General features: G+C 41.6%; 1 protein-coding gene across 3 annotated transcripts in view; it reads left to right on the plus strand.

Moving 5' to 3' along the window:
• The first annotated feature begins 801 nt into the window (after positions 1 to 801).
• EIF2AK3 (eukaryotic translation initiation factor 2 alpha kinase 3) overlaps positions 802 to 15,829 on the plus strand; it is a 71,379-nt gene continuing 56,351 nt past the window's right edge. For 2 of the 3 annotated variants that reach the window (XM_078348935.1, XM_002757522.6), the window contains exons 1-2: positions 802 to 1,296; positions 15,634 to 15,763. Coding sequence is in view for 1 of the 3 variants with exons in the window: in XM_002757522.6 (XP_002757568.4) it covers positions 992 to 1,296; positions 15,634 to 15,763 (435 nt within the window). In the remaining 2 variants the exon portion in view is untranslated. Of the gene's footprint in view, positions 1,297 to 15,633; positions 15,764 to 15,829 lie in introns of those variants that run through there. The other variant, XM_035272013.3, reaches the window with a different exon arrangement.

Here is a 15,829-nt window from a genome sequence, read left to right on the forward strand (position 1 = left end):
CCAGTTCAGAGTCAGAACACATGAATTAAAGTCATGATTCTGTGACCAACTAGCTACGTGATTTTAGGCAAAAGACGTCAGTGCACTGCGCTGGGGCTTCTTCCCGTTCCTAAGGAGGCGGGAGGCGTGTCGGGTGGACTGGATTGTCGCAGATCACTGCCATCTCTAACAAGCGGACTTGTGAGCACCGTTGGGGCCACAAGTAGGACCAGGCACTTCTAGAGACCACACGACTTTTGTGGCCACTTCCTGTTTCGCTTGCGCCTTCCGAAGTAGACTAGGCTTTAGAAGAGCTACAATGCCAGCTCCTTTAAGGTCGACCTCTTCTCGGTCACAAGAGACTTGCCTCCCAGTCTTCACTTGGGACTGTCCTCTTCACAGTCAGAATCCGCCACGTAGTAAGTGCCGCTTCCAACCAATCAAAAGGCAGGTAGCGCAGACCTTTGAGGGACATCCACTTCTACCAATAATCTTCAAGTGTTCCCCAGCGCCTAGCTTTGAGGGGCGAGACCAATCACCGCGATGGCCAATCTGTTGCAGGAAAGGTATTCCGGGAACTGATAAGTACACCAATCAGGTAAAAAGAACGGCAGGGAGGGGCATTTTTCATTGGTAATTGCATCCGGAATAGGGACGGGCCTCAAACGACGAAATTACGATTTGATTGGTAGGCGCGATGTTGACAACCAGGGAAAGTCTGCCTTCCCTAACAAGGCCAGCCTGGGAACATTGAGTGGCAGCGGCCGCAGCCAATGAGGGAGCAGACGCGGGGAAAGTTTGCTCAATGGGCTATGTCCAAGAGAGGCTGTCACTCAGGTAGCAGCGGCGGAGGCCGGGCTGAGACGTGGCCCGGGAACACAGCTGGCTGTCCAGGCCGTCGGGGTGACGGTAGGGTCCCTAGCGTGTCCTTGCCCTGGTGGGAGTTCCGAGCGGCGGGAGAGGCAGGCGCCCGTGGCTGCGCCTCCATGCCTGCGCGCGAGGCAGGCCGCTGATGGAGCGAGCCACCCGCCTGGGACTGCTGGTACGGGCTCTGCTGCTGCCGCTGCTGCTGGGGCTCGCGGCAGGGACGGTACCCGCGGGGCGCGCCCGCAACCTCCCTGTGCCGACGGCGGAGGCGGCATTTGGCCTCGGGGCAGCCGCTGCTCCCACCTCACCGGCGCGAGTACCGGCTGTGGCGGCCGTAGCTGCGGCCGAGGTGACTGTGGAGGACGCTGAGGCGCTGCCGGCGGCCGCGGGCGAGCAGGAGCCGCGGAGTCCAGAACCCGACGATGAAGCGGAGTTGCGACCGCGCGGCAGGTAAGGGGCCGCTGACCCGGGGAAGGCGACGTGTTTACGTGCGCGAGACGCTGAGGATGCAGGGTCGGGGAGGGGCGGAGACCCGGGAGCCAGGCGGGCGTCTTCCCTTGGCTGCGGAGGTTCAGCTGTCGACCTGGGAACGAGCACGGGGCCACGACGCCCTCCTATCCCTCGGCCAGCGTCCTACCTGGGCTCGGCTCCCGAGCGCCTGGTCCTGATAGACGGGTCAGAGCAGCATCTTCGCAGGTTCGGGAGATGCTCGAAGAATGGAGTTCCCAGGTTGCAAAGAAACGCCACTTACCCTCTTTCATTGTTTTCGGGCATTGATTATCTTCCAAGGAACCTTTCCCTCTTTTTCCTTACGCACATCACCTCCTGTCTGTGCTGGCGTGACAGCTGTTTTGAGAAAGGACTTTAGCAAGAGAGTCTGCATTTTCCTTCAAACACAACTCTGTAGTGTCCCCGGACAAGGATTGAGATCAGTGTCTCTAATTGAAATCTGAGGAACACCTGCGTCCGAACCACCTGGGGATGCTGGTGAAACTTACAGTTTTCTAGGCCCCACCCCAGTTTTACTGAATCAGACATTCCCTGGGTAAGAACTTGGCATCTGCATGTTTAACAAGCACTCCGGATAATTCTTGGACGCTAAAGTTTAAGAGCTATAGTCAGGTTCTTGAATATTGGTTTTTGTTTTTGTTTTTTTGAGACGGAGTTTTGCTCTTGTTACCCAGGCTGGAGTGCAATGGCGCGATCTCGGCTCACCGTGACCTCCGCCTCCTGAGTTCAGGCAATTCTCCTGCCTCAGCCTCCCGAGTAGCTGGGATTACAGGCACGGGCCACCGTGCCCAGCTAATTTTTTTGTATTTTTAGTAGAGACGGGGTTTCACCTTGTCGACCAGGATGGTCTTGATTTCTTGACCTCTTGATCCACCTGCCTGAATATTGGTTCTTGAACCTAGGAGCCATGGTTAGGTTCTTGAATAAGGGGTTTACTGTATAAACATTTAATATAGGTTTTTTTTTTTTTTAGTTTCTAAGCATTCTTTTAAAAATGCTACTTCAAGGTGCTTATTTTAAAGCACTTTTCAATGTCTAGACACAAATATAAGGCATATTAACAGTAAATTTTGGGGACAGCCAATCTTATATCTGAGGAGAAAGTGTGGTCCCATTTCATAAATGGAGTGTTAAAAGGAGCATTAAGTAAATTAAACCAGGGAGGGCTAGGTCCTGGATTGGAACATATTTGGGGCTTATAATATAGTCATTACAAGATCGCAACAAATTAGATTTAATTTTAAATTAGTATTAGAACTCTGATCTATATACCTGGAGACTACTACAAATATGATAAGTACCAAAATTCTCTGGGCATTATTTGAATGTTTATATGTCAAAAAATAATTATAGAACAAAGTTTTCTTAGGTTTGCTAATGAGTCAGTTCTCCTGGAAGAGTGTTTTTGTTTATCGTAAAGAAATTTCTAAAGCTCCTTCTCAAAATGAATTACATGAAGTAGAGTTGAGATGTTTTGTTTTTCTTAGAATTCAAAGCCACTTCAGCAGATACTTACTGGTTAACAAGAGCCCAAGGATGCCCTAGGTGACAGAGGTTAGGTAGGTAGTCCTGGCCTTCCAGGAGAGTGTGCAGTCTAACAGTAAGGATGAAACGAGAAGACCTATAATGGCATTATAGACCAGAAACAGTGCCAGTGTCAGGGATGTCCCAAGGTTTTTGTGGTGTTCTACTAGATGGGGTATGGGAGTGAGGTAGGTAAGAAGATAAGAGAAGGTTATGGCAGAATGAGTTGGTTCCTGAAAAATGGGTAAAATTTAACAGACAGTCACAGGACTTGAGGAAACAGCAAGAGGCACAGAGGCTGGAGATTATGTTTGGAGAACATTTTGTCTTTGTATATATGTGTGTGTGTGTGTGTGTGTAAGAGATATACATATATGCACATATGTATGCTAGGCAGGGAGAAATAGATGAGGCTAGAAAAATAGGTTAGAGCAGATTGTGTATATGTATAGCCTGATGCTAATAGCATCATCGTCACTTGGGAGTACATTAAAAATCCAGAATCAGGCACCACCCCACACTCACTGAATGAGAGTGTCTGCATTTTAACAAGATCGCCGTGTGATTCACATTCAGGTTAAAGTTTGAGAAATGTTGGGCAGAGTATCCTGAATGCCAGGCTTGATTAAAATTATGCCTAAGGAATGTTTCTCTAGCAATGGTGTATACTGAAAACTTGAGTTAAGAATACCAGAAGGAGAGTGTTACAGCAGTTCAGATGAGAGGTTTCATGTAAAGTGGTATAGAACAGAGGGGGCAGAGTTGAGATATGTGATGCAAACTCTAGGTTCCTGGCAAGTGAATTTATTTTTCCTTTCTTGGTACCCTTGTCCAAAGATTGAGACTGGGTGACCAGAAGCTGAGAAAAGAGGTTTAGGGCAGCAGGCAAGAAAAGGTAAGGGTTTTGGTGTTGGACATGTGACTCGAAGGTGCAGGCAGGACATCCAGAGGGAGATATTAGTAGGTGGGTGGAAATGAGTGACTAGAGCCAGTGAGAGGGCAGGGTAAATATGAATAGTTGAAGTTGTGGGAAAGAGTAGGCTCATTTTCAGGAAATACCTTTTATTTTAGGGAGGAAGATGAGCCAGCAAAGGAGACAGAAATATAGCCGGCTAGGTTAGAGGTATAGAATGAGGACTGGGAAGAAAGAGATTTGATGATGAGCACACTTAAAGAATTTAAATGAAGCAGCAGAGACAATACTCAAATTATAAAAGGTTAAAGATTCAGGCCCTTCTGCCCCACTCCCTCCTTTCCTCACTGATGAGGTAATTTTTAGGAGAAAGAACCTCTGAATTTATTTATTTACTGAAAAGAGGGAGCCTGTGTAGACAGAATGAAAATGAAAGGGGCTGGGTGCGGTGGCTCACACCTGTAATCCCAGCACTTTGAGAGGACTAGGTGGGTGAATTACCTGAGGTCAGGCGTTCGAGACTAGCCTGGCCAACATGATGAAACCTCATCTCTACTAAAAATACAAAAAAATTGGCTGGGCATGGTTACGGGTGCCTGTAATTACACCTACTCGGGAGGCTAAGGAAGGAGAATTGCTTGAACATGGGGAAGCAGAGGTTGCAGTGAGCCAAGATGATATCAGCCTAGGCAACAAGAGTGAAACTCCATGTCAAAAAAAGGAAAATGAAAGGAACAGGCAAGGAGGTGAAGGTAGTTGGAAAAGATCCACTTAGCAAACAGGAGGGTCATTTCTTTCTCATAAATTACAATGAAAACAGGAATTTTGGCTTGAAGAGCGTATGTGATCTCTACTAAATAGAATTGGCGAGGAAGAGATAGGGCCTAGTTTTCGGGGCTACCTTATAGTATGAATTTAAGATAGTGTGGAATGTTTGCGAAACCTTTAATTAGCCAGGAGCGGTGGCGGGTCAACAGCAAATCAATATACAAACTTTATAAAAGTTTTTTTCTAAATGCTCTTTAAAAAAAAAGATAAAAACCTAGAGAATATTAGTTCAGTAATAATAGACCAGTAATTCTGTTTGTTTCACGAGTATTAGGGGAACAGATCTGAATTAAACAGGTTTTTTAATGAACAGCTGTGAAGAACTGCGATACTGGCAAAAATTTTAAAAAGAAGGAGGTGCAGAATTTTTTTTTTTTTTTTGGCATGTTGTCTTTTGATAATCAAGAAGCAATCTGAGATTCACCAGTTCATTGGTTTTTTTTCTTCTCATGGAATTTTAAGGTTTCATTCTAAATGCTTGCTCTGCATATTAAGCATGTGAATGAGTGAATAAGCTATTTTTTTTTCTTTAAAAGTTAGCTAAAATAAACTTGTTTTTCTGGTAGCAGTCTTGTTGTTCATGTTTCTTCTGTTAAACATTACATTAGTTGATATTTAAGTGAGATGGTCATTGCAGAAAGTTGGGAAGAAAGTCTTAATCTCACCTCACTGTTAAGTTTTATATATGTTTATATAATTTTGTGAGTTACCAGTATTCTGACTTCCACAGAAATAGCAAATTGCAGAGTGTTACTTGGGGTTCTTGGGATGGGTTGGAAAATCATTCTGACTATCTCAGAAGTTGTAACGCACTGGTTTTACCTTAACTGTCACTAATTTGCAAAGTACATGTTCCTTTTTCCTCTGACTCTAATCTTCTCTAACAAAAGTGTTTCTAAATCTGACATAATCTCTAGTGTTTCTTCAATGTGTGCATCTCTAAACTGATTTTTTTTTATTAAATGAGATACATGAAAGTATTTGCAAATATAAGATGGTTTAATTCTTCTTATTTTTTTCCTGTCATTTTACAAAGTGATCTGATGTAAAACAAAGGTACAGCAACTTGGTCTTCCTCAGATTTTTAACTGCTAGGACCCTTGATTAGTAGCATATCAGTTAACTAAAAGTCACATATAAAGAAGAATTTACACAGAACTTTCAAAGCAAGTTATAAGCCAAAATAAATATACTTTGGGCAAGTAATGAAGTATCCTTTGTGTCTAAAATTATCTTCAGCTTAATTGATGCCAGGACTGTGCCTAAACTACGTGGTCAGGGACAGGAGACTGCTTTCTCCTGATTTCAGCTCCCTGAGTTCACAGGCATTTTCTAGATTGCAGAGGACCTGTCTTTATCAGTTCTCTGAGCTATAGCTTCAGCGTGTCTCTTCACTCCCTAAACATTGCCTGATAATTCCATTTGCTTTTATTTATTTATTTTTTGTAGGAGGGGAACTTCTTAAATATTTTTATTACAAATTGTTTTAAAAGTTGCAGAGTTAAATGTGAGGGAAGGAGGTAAATGTGTGTGTTTTTAATCCCATTCTATTTATAAATGACCATTTTGATTAAAAATGTTTCATAGGGCCCAGTGTGGAGGCTCATGCCTGTAATCACAGCACTTTGGGAGGCTGAGGTGGGTGGATCACCTGAGGTCAGGAATTCGAGACCAGCCTGGCCAACATGGTGAAACACCGTCTCTACTAAAAATATAAAAATTAGCCAGGTGTGGCAGCACGCACCTGTAGTCCCAGCTACTCAGGAGGCCGAGGCAGGACAATCACTTTAACCTGGGATTTAGAGCTTTCAGTAAGCCAAGATCGTGCCACTGCACTCTAGCCTGGGCAAGAGTGAGACTCTGTCTTTAAAAAAAAAAAGTTTAATAGACTAAAGTAGAAAAGGCAATTTTTTTTTTTTTTTTTTTTTTTTTTGAGACGGAGTTTCGTTCTCCTTACCGGGGCTGGAGTGCAATGGCGTGATCTCGGCTCACCGCAACTTCCGCCTCCTGGGTTCAGGCAATTCTCCTGCCTCAGCCTCCTGAGTAGCTGGGATTACAGGCACGCGCCACCATGCCCAGCTAATTTTTTGTATTTTTTTTAGTAGAGACGGGGTTTCACCATATTGACCAGGATGGTCTCGATCTCTTGACCTCGTGATCCACCCGCCTCGACCTCCCAAAGTGCTGGGATTACAGGCTTGAGCCACCGTGCCCAGCCGAAAAGGCACTTTCAAAAATGTTTCAATGTAACAGGAAAAGGATATCTATTAATGCTCATGTTAAATTCTGTATCACTGAAAACTAAGATTGTAATACTTTTGATGTATTTGTTATGATTTGGGGCATGGTTAGTCTTGTCATATGTTTAAGTGAAGGAGGTTTGACTTGAAGATTTACTTAGTAGGTGAGGACCAGGAAGTAAAGTCCAATCAGTCCTAGTTTGTTTCTGAAAAAGAACATATGCTTCCTTTAGTGAAAGCACATGTTTGGGTAAAGGATTCTTTGCTACACCAAAAAAAAACAGGTTCAACCAAATCACATTTGATTTGTGGTTTTGTGAAGTACTGCCTTCTTCTCAACCTCCAGAAAGGAAATTTGAAATTTTAAAATAAGCAGTTGTTAATGTCGAAATTATTTAATCCATATAATATTCTCCTGTCACCTGCTTCTATTCTTTCACATGGGAAACTTCTACAGGAGATAAGCTGCCTTTAAAATAATTTTATGAAGAAATTTAAAATATACTTACCAGAATTTGATAAACTTAACTGTAAATAGGCAGGTGTTCTGGGTAACTTAAGTCAGCACCTTTTTTCTTTTTTTATTGCATATTCATTGTGGCAAAAAGTCATTTCTCCTAAATTAAGAACATAATTAGAGCAATTACAGGATGAACAACATCTGTGAGATTTCCGAGAGGAATAAAAAGCTGCGCATTGTAGTAATATAGTAGTTGCCACTTGTGCAAACTTATAGTTAACAGAATAACAGAGTTAGAAAACCTGAATTTCTGCTCCTTTTCAAAACTTCATATTTGGTACATAACCTTAGGTAAATCACATCTTTTTTCATCTTCTCAGCCTTTTTGGTGGTGGTTGTTTTATGTAGATAATATGTTTGTCCTACCAAGTTTCATTCATTCAACAAACATTTATTTAGTTTTATTGGGGCCTAGGTACTGTTAGGTCCTGAGAGTAGATAAATGTCTTTTCCTTAGGAAGCTCCAAGCCTGACAGATCATTGTGTTAAACTATCCAGTCTTAGATAATAAGTGACGTAAAAGTAGTGTGAGAGTGAAAAGAATGGAAGTGGCAAGTTATTGAGTCCTGGAATGAGGAAAATATCAAGAATAGTGTAGGCAACAGAATAGTGTGAGCAAGGGGACAGAGCAGGGAGTTCATAGAATGAGCACAGAGCAGTGGTTCCTAAGCCAGGGCTCCTGGACCCCTACAGATCTTACAAAGATGAAAATGGGGATCCATGAGACTGCCAGTATTTTTAAATAACCGAATGGAAATTGAACATTTAATAGAAGGTGCATTAAAAAGTCATGTTTTTCTGCTTTTAACTGGAATTCTATAAAACCTTATATAGTAATTATAGTTGTTTCAAGAAATGTTGAATATTTTGATTGGTTCTTACATATTTCCTCAAAAGACAGGGGAGTTATACACAGTGTTTATTTGGCAAGTGTAATGATTTAAGACATGGGGAAAAATATAGACAAATAAAAGATCTTTTGAAAAGTTCACCCCATGGGAGGGGGTGGGGCATAGGGCTGGGAAAGAGAGGGGAGAGGGGGTTGGGCTGGCAGAGGAGGCAGAAAAATGAGATTAGGAAAGTACACTGAAGCCAGATTGTGAAAGGCTTTATGTGCCATACCAAGCAGTGTGACCTTTTCTTCTTCAGTGGGTTCAGGGAACCTTGGAAGTTTATTAGCTCTCTATTACAAAAACAAAGCTATGGGAAGAAGAGAGGGGAAAGAAACCTGAGGCAGGAAAATGTGTTAGAAGACATTTTAAGGTGTCCTGATGAGAAATGAGAATCTGCTCTAAGGCAAGAGCTGTGGTAATAAAGAAGGAAAAGATTTTTTTTTGAGATGGAGCCTCACTCTGTCTTGAAGGCAGGAGTGCAGTGGTGCAATCCAGGTCACTGCAACCTCTACCTCTCAGATTCTCTTGCCTCAGCCTCCCAAGTAGCTGGGATTACAGGTGTGCACCACCACACCCAGCTTACTTTTGTAGTTTTAGTAGAGACACGGTTTCACCATGTTGGCCAGGCTGGTCTTGAACTCCAGACCTCAGGTGATCCACCAACCTTTGCCTCCCAAAGTGCTGGGATTACAAGTGTGAGTCACTGCATCCTGCCAGAAAAGAATTAAGAGAAGCTTCAGAAATAGAATTAAAAGTACATGGCTGTTGTTTAAATGTAGAGGGTAAGGGAGCATGAAGAGTTGATGTCTGATTTAAATGTTAGGTAATAGGATGGATGGCTACACTTTCAAGTGGCAGGAATAGGTTGTGGGAAAGAAGTTTTCTGAGCCTGTTATGGTGATAACAAGTAGATCCTGCTGAAAAGGCAGAACTAGGATAGGGAGAGATGATGAACTATAAATCCTGTACAGATTTGGGGGCTGTCATACTACAGATGGAGGTGAAGCTGTGAACATTGACCATCTCAGTGGAACATGTGGTACAAATGGGAAAGTGCTTGCTATATAGAGATTGAAAGCTATAAGAATGATAGGTGAGGACTCAGGAGGGACTGGTCCTGTAGAAACTAGGAAAGAAGAATGCCCAGAATGAGGAGGTAGCCACAACGGTGGCTTTTGTGAGGACAGACCTGATGAAGGAAATGGATCTGGCAGTTAGGAAACCACTGAAAATCTTTCTTGAGAGTAGTTTCCAAGAATTGGATGGGTAAGAGATCAGGGCTTACTGAAGAATCATCCAAATTGAGTGCCTTTGTAAGCTACAGCAAGATGTAAGAGAAATAGAAGTCTCTAAAGTGTTTACTGACAGAGATGTTTGATATGCCTTCTTCATTCACGTCATAAATTATTATTTTTTCTCTATGGAAATGGCTCTCTACGGTAAAACAGTGTTTGCACAACTGGTCTTATGAGACTCATCTGGGGTGCTTGTTAAGCTACATTCTTCCAGTCCCCCTCTTAGAATGAAACGTGTTAACTTTTAATGGTTTTTAACAAGTAGTCCAGATTATTTTTATGATCTGGTACATTTGGGTTATACTGAGATAGGTGAAATAGCCATATTTTGCCTGTGAAAAAGTAAGTCAGATGAAATCATGAGAAGAGTAAGAGCAGAGCCATGGGGTGTACACCCAGGTCTGACTTATAGCTCTGATTCTTTCCACTGGAAAAGCTGTCTCTACATTTCCTTCAATTCTTGAATAAGTTATGAGTTTTCATCTTGATAATGGAAACTTCAAAATAGGGCAAGTGGATATTGGGGAGATAAATTAACCATATATTCTTCCTATTTTGGAAGGTGTTCATTTTTTATTTTTTATCTCTATGTTTCTTCTTCTTTTTGGACATACCATTTCACTCTAACACTTAGGCTGGACTGCAATGGTACAGTCATAGTTCACTGCAGCCTCAGCCTCCTGGGTACACACTATTCTCCCACCTCAGCCTCCGAGTAGCTGGGACTACAGGCCTATGTCACCAGACCTGGCTAATTTTTGAGGTATTTTTGTATATTCGGAGTCTCACTGTGTTGCACAGTCTGGTCTCAAATCCCTAGCGCTCCAAACAGGTCTTCTGCCTCAGTCTTCTTGAGTGTTGGGTTTACAAATGAAAGCCACTGCACCTGGTTGTGTTTATTCTAAATGCCATATCTTTTTTTGTTAAGTTCACCTTTTATTTTAGATACAGGAACTGCATGTGCTGATTTTGTACATAGTATATTATAACCAGGTAGTGAGCATAGTACCCAGTGGTAGCTTTTCAACTCACCCCCTGCCAGTAGTCTGCAGTGTCTATTGCTCCCATATTTGTGTTCATGTGTGCTTAATGTTTAGCTTCTGCTTATAAGTGAGAACATGCAGTTATTTGGTTTTTTGTTTCTATGTTAATTTTCTTAGGATTATGGCCTCCAGCTCCCTCCATGTTGCTACAAAAGCATGATTTTATTTTTTATGGCTGCATAGTATTCCATGGTACATATGTACCATATTTTCAAAATCCAGTTTACTGCTGATGGGCACTAGGTTGATTCCATGTCTTTGTTATTGGAATAGCGCACTAAATGCTGTAACTCATTGGTATCCTCTGTTCATCTCTGCATTCAGCCTGAAGTGTTTACTGACAGAGATGATCTATATTGTGCCTATAAGCACCTCTCTCTTAGACGGTGATTTTCTTGATCTATGTTGTGCCAATAAGCACCTCTCTCTTCGACGGTGATTAGGTATAGTAGAAAATCTTTATTGCCCTAGTAGTGCTACTCAATTCCAACCACATCAGAAGGGGTACCTCCGTTCCAGAAACATGCTTGTGGGGAGGAGCCCATAATGAATACTATAGCTGGCTTGTAACACAAGAGAGGAAGAATAACCTTTTTTGATACCTGATAGAATTGTTAGGGGATTTGCTGTTATTCTCATTTCAAGGGTTCAAAATAATAAAGGGTACCCCACTCAAATCTAAGCGCTAGATTAAGTATCAATTGCCATTAAGAAAGTAAGGGAGATACTTTGTATTTTATTTTATATTTGCAGCAGGGTCTCACTCTGTCCTCCAGGCTAGAGCATGGTGGCGCGGTCTTAGCTCACTGCAGCCTTGAACTGCTGGGCTCAAATGACACTGCCACCTCAGCTGCCCAAGTAACTGGGACTACAGCCATGTGCCACCATGCCAAGCTAATTTTTAAAAAACTTTTTTTTATAGAGATGAGGTCTTACTATGTTGCACAGGCTGGTCTCGAACTCCTAGGTTCAAGCAGCTCCTGCCTTAGCCTCTCAAAGTTTTGGAATTACAGGCATGAGTCACCACACCCAGCCAACAGTGAGATACTCAATTGTTCCTGCCCATGTTTATATTTTTAAACATTGCTCAAATATTCACATACTGCCTAAACATAATAGTTAATAAAAATATCTTACTTTCAAAAGCAGAACATATTGGCCAGAAAGCAGAGTATTTGACTCAGTTAAGTATAACCTCATTATAGGTTTTCAGTGAAAGAATAGTTAAATATGAAATACCAGATTACTTATTAAAACATGTTCTTATACATAATGATATGTATATGCATATTTTATTGTTGAATTTTTCTTTGTCTTGAAGATGAGAGCTAGAATGGTATTCTCTGAATATACTTTTAGCACACAACTAGCAACATATTCAGAAAAAGTATAGCTTTTTTGGACTGTAGTAAATAGAATGTCCAAGTAGGGGGAAAAACGTTTGTCCAGAATTTAAAAGGAAAATAGTATTTGAAGTGTTCTAATGGTGTCCTTAATTTTTCATGGGTCAACACTGTTTGCTCATGCTAAATTTTGTTTCAATTAGATTTTTTTTTTCATTCAGCCATTTATTTGTGGTTAATGATTCTTGAACAGAAAAATGAAACATCTCTACAATGGGACTGGGAAATAGTTAACTTGGTGGTTAACTGTTGATCTCTAACTTAATTAGATTCTGTTGTTTTATTTATCAAGTGGCATATCTAAGGTGTGACTTTTTATACTCTTTATTATAAAATATTTTTTTTTCAAAGTATCCTTTTGCTTTACCAACTCCTAATAAATTTCTTTAGAAAGCAGAAGGATAATATGTAGGGCAGGAAGTTGGGTGGTTCTCTTTTGGTTTGTTATTTAAAATTACTTGAGTTTGTAGGATGGCAAAGTCTTTACTTTCACAAGTCAGACTAAGTTGCCATTCAAAAAATTCAAAATTAGAATTAGTGTAGTGTTTGGAAACTAAATTAATTGCTCTTTGAAGGGTTTCAAATGGGTTTACTTTGCACATGTCTGTCTTGGTCAACTAGCGGCTCTACTTTGAATTTATATACATTGTGCATCAAGTGATACAGGAGAGATAAAGTTGCAGCATGGTCTTTAAAGCTGAAAAATATATCTAACAAATTTCTAGAACAACTGTACAAGTCGTCCTTTAAACAAATATTTAGGCCAGGCAGGTGGTTCACACCTGTAATCCCAGCACTTTGGGAGGTTGAGGTGGTTGGATCACCTGAGGTCAGGAGTTCGAGACCAGCCTGGCCAACATGGTGAAACCCCATCTCTACTAAAAAATATAATAATTACCTGGGCTTGGTGGTGGGCACCTGTAATCCTAGCTATTCAGGAGGCTGAGGCTGGAGACTTGCTTGAACCCAGCAGGCAGAGGTTGCAGTGAGCCGAGATTGCGCCATTGCACTCCAGCTTGGGCAATAAGAGCGAAACTCTGTCTTAAAAAAAAAAAAGAGAGAGAGAAAAGAAAAAGTTATGGAGAGTCTGTTGTGTAGCTGGAGGTGTATGCCCCAGGCAGAAGAAACAGTAGCTGAAAAGGCCCTAAGGGAAAATTTTGCATGATGTATTTGAAGAGTTGGAGGAATCTGTCTGTGTATATGTGAATTCTGAGAAGCCTAGTAGACAATCTAAATTGGGTAGGTGGTTAGATATGTATGTCTACCGTTCAGGGGAGAGGCCTGGAACCAGATATAAATTTGGGGGTTGCCAGCATATAGATGGTATTTAAAGCTATGAGACTGGATGAAATCACCAAAAAAGTTACATGCAGGTAGAGACTATTTTAAGAGATAGCAAAGATAAGAAGGAACCAGAGAATGAAATTGAAAAAGAATAGCATAGTACTGAGTCCGAAAAAAAAAGAGCATGGTGTCCTGGAAACCACATAGAGTTGTTTCATGGAGGACAGAAATTGCTGGTCAGGTGCTGCTGGGTGGTCAAGTGAAGTGAGACCATGGGATTTATCAGTGTGAAGGTCATTGCTGACTCTGACAAGAACCATTTCAGTGGGGTGGTGGGGGTAAGAACTTGATTAGAAATAGTTCAAGATAGAAGGGGAGGAGGATATTTAGAGAAAATACATAACTTTTTCAAGAAGTTTTGTTGCAGAGGGGTAAGAAATAGATTGGATGCTTGAGGAGGGAGAAGGATTCATTTTGTTTGATCTGGTTTGGTTTTTAAGTTGGGGAAAGTAGTAGCAGGTTTGAATGCTGCTATAACAAAATACTGTAGACTGGGTGGTTTATAGACAACAGACATTTATTTCTCACAGCTCTAGAGGCTGGGAAGTTCAAGATCAAGGTACCAGCAGATTCAGTATCTGGCAAAGACTAATTCTTCACAGAAGCATTCCCACTTGGTGGAAGGGGTGAGGGAGTCTCTGGGGATGCTTTTATAAAGGTATTAATATCATAAGTGAGGACCCTACTTTCATGAACTAATCACCTCCCAAAGTTCCCACCTCCTAGTACCATCACCTTGGTGATTAGGTTTCAACTTATGGATTTTTGGGGGTGACAAATGTTCAGTTTATAGCAAATGCTGATGAGAATATTCTAGTAGAGAAGGCATGATTGATGACTTGGGGGTGAGAGGAGACATTTTTAGGATCAAGACCTCATGAATGTGTAAGGGAGCTCTATTGCTTAAGTGGAGGTGTTGGTGGTAGATGGGAGTGTGGACAATTCACTTGCACTAACAGGAGGGGAGGTGGAAGTCATGGTCCAGGTACTGATGAATAGATAGAGATGTGGTAGGAAGCAAGCTATTTGCTTCTGTTTTTCTCCATGAAATAGGAAGCATCGTCACCGAAATGTGTGAGCTTGAAAGAGCAGGTATCAGAAGTTTGAGGAGCGGGGAGTCATGAAATGGTTAACGTGGCTCAGTGGCATAATGGATAGACTAGGGAAGGGTGTTATGATTGTTGAACATCATTAATAGCCTTTTTGAGGTTGGTGGTTATTAATTAAAGTGAGGATAGTCAACCTGATACGTTTCTCTTCAGATACATTCAACTGCACAGATGTAGGAGTGAGAAAGGGGAGAAGATTGACTTCAACCAGTTCTTCCAGAGTGTGACATGTGAGAGTCAGGGTAGGGCGTTGATGTGTCCACAGGGTAGTGCTTAAGATGAAGGACTGTGGGACTTTAACTGGTTAAGAAAGAAGACGGCATGGTGGTAGTGAAAGTCATAGTATCAGTGGCTTGTAGGTTCTGGTGGGGTCAGAAGTTGGGGAATTAGGGAAGTAGAGGAAGTGAGCCAAAAAGAGGAGTTGATTGGTAGGGGGTTGCGGTGATTTGTAATGAGTCTAGTGTCTGACCACAGGAGTTGCTGAAACAAGGTAGACAGATAATGAAAACCCAAATAACTGAGGCCGAAGCATGTTAAATATATTAGGTAGTAGCAGTAAACCAGCAGCTGAAGTTTTTCAGGATGGGGCTAGTTACCTAAGGGTCAGTTAGATGTCTACTAGGAGGAGTAATGGACAGAACAGTTTGATCCTGAGGATTTTCAGAGAGGAGAGGAGAAAAAATGGTCTAAAAATTGCAATGAGATACATGGAGTCTACTTACCCCATTCTGAGCAAGGGTAATGGGAGAAAAAAATTCTCTGTGCTTCTGTAGGGAAGCCATGTCCTCAGGGAAAGCCTGGTTTCTATGAGCGCAAGAAGATAAGTGAACATTCAGGGAAGACAGTGTTTCAGGGGAAAGATTTTCAGGAGGTAGGTAGGTAGAAGAAGACAAACCAAGGGACATTGTATTCCTTATGGGAATTAGAGTGTGAAATGAAGGGTGACCTATGAGTTGGGGCTTTTCATAAGTGACATAAGTAGATAAAGGGCATATTGAAATTGTCTTGGTCCAAAGACAGTTGTGGCAAGATTGGTAGAGGGCCCCTCTTTCTTTCTACCAATAGAAACCTGGACATGGGCTGGATGTCTTTTGAGTGTGTGTGATAAGTGTGCCCAATATCTTAGAGACCTGTTTAATTTTTAAAATATTTTTAATATTTACAGATCATTAGTAATTATCAGCACGTTAGATGGGCGAATTGCTGCCTTGGATCCTGAAAATCATGGTAAAAAGCAGTGGGATTTGGATGTGGGATCTGGTTCCTTGGTGTCATCCAGCCTTAGCAAACCAGAGGTAAGAATTTTCTATTAAATATTGACTGGAAAACTTAATTCTAATGAGTAATTGCTGATATTAATA

This window comes from Callithrix jacchus, chromosome 14 (genome assembly GCF_049354715.1).
Source record: "Callithrix jacchus isolate 240 chromosome 14, calJac240_pri, whole genome shotgun sequence".
Taxonomy (NCBI): domain Eukaryota; kingdom Metazoa; phylum Chordata; class Mammalia; order Primates; family Cebidae; genus Callithrix; species Callithrix jacchus.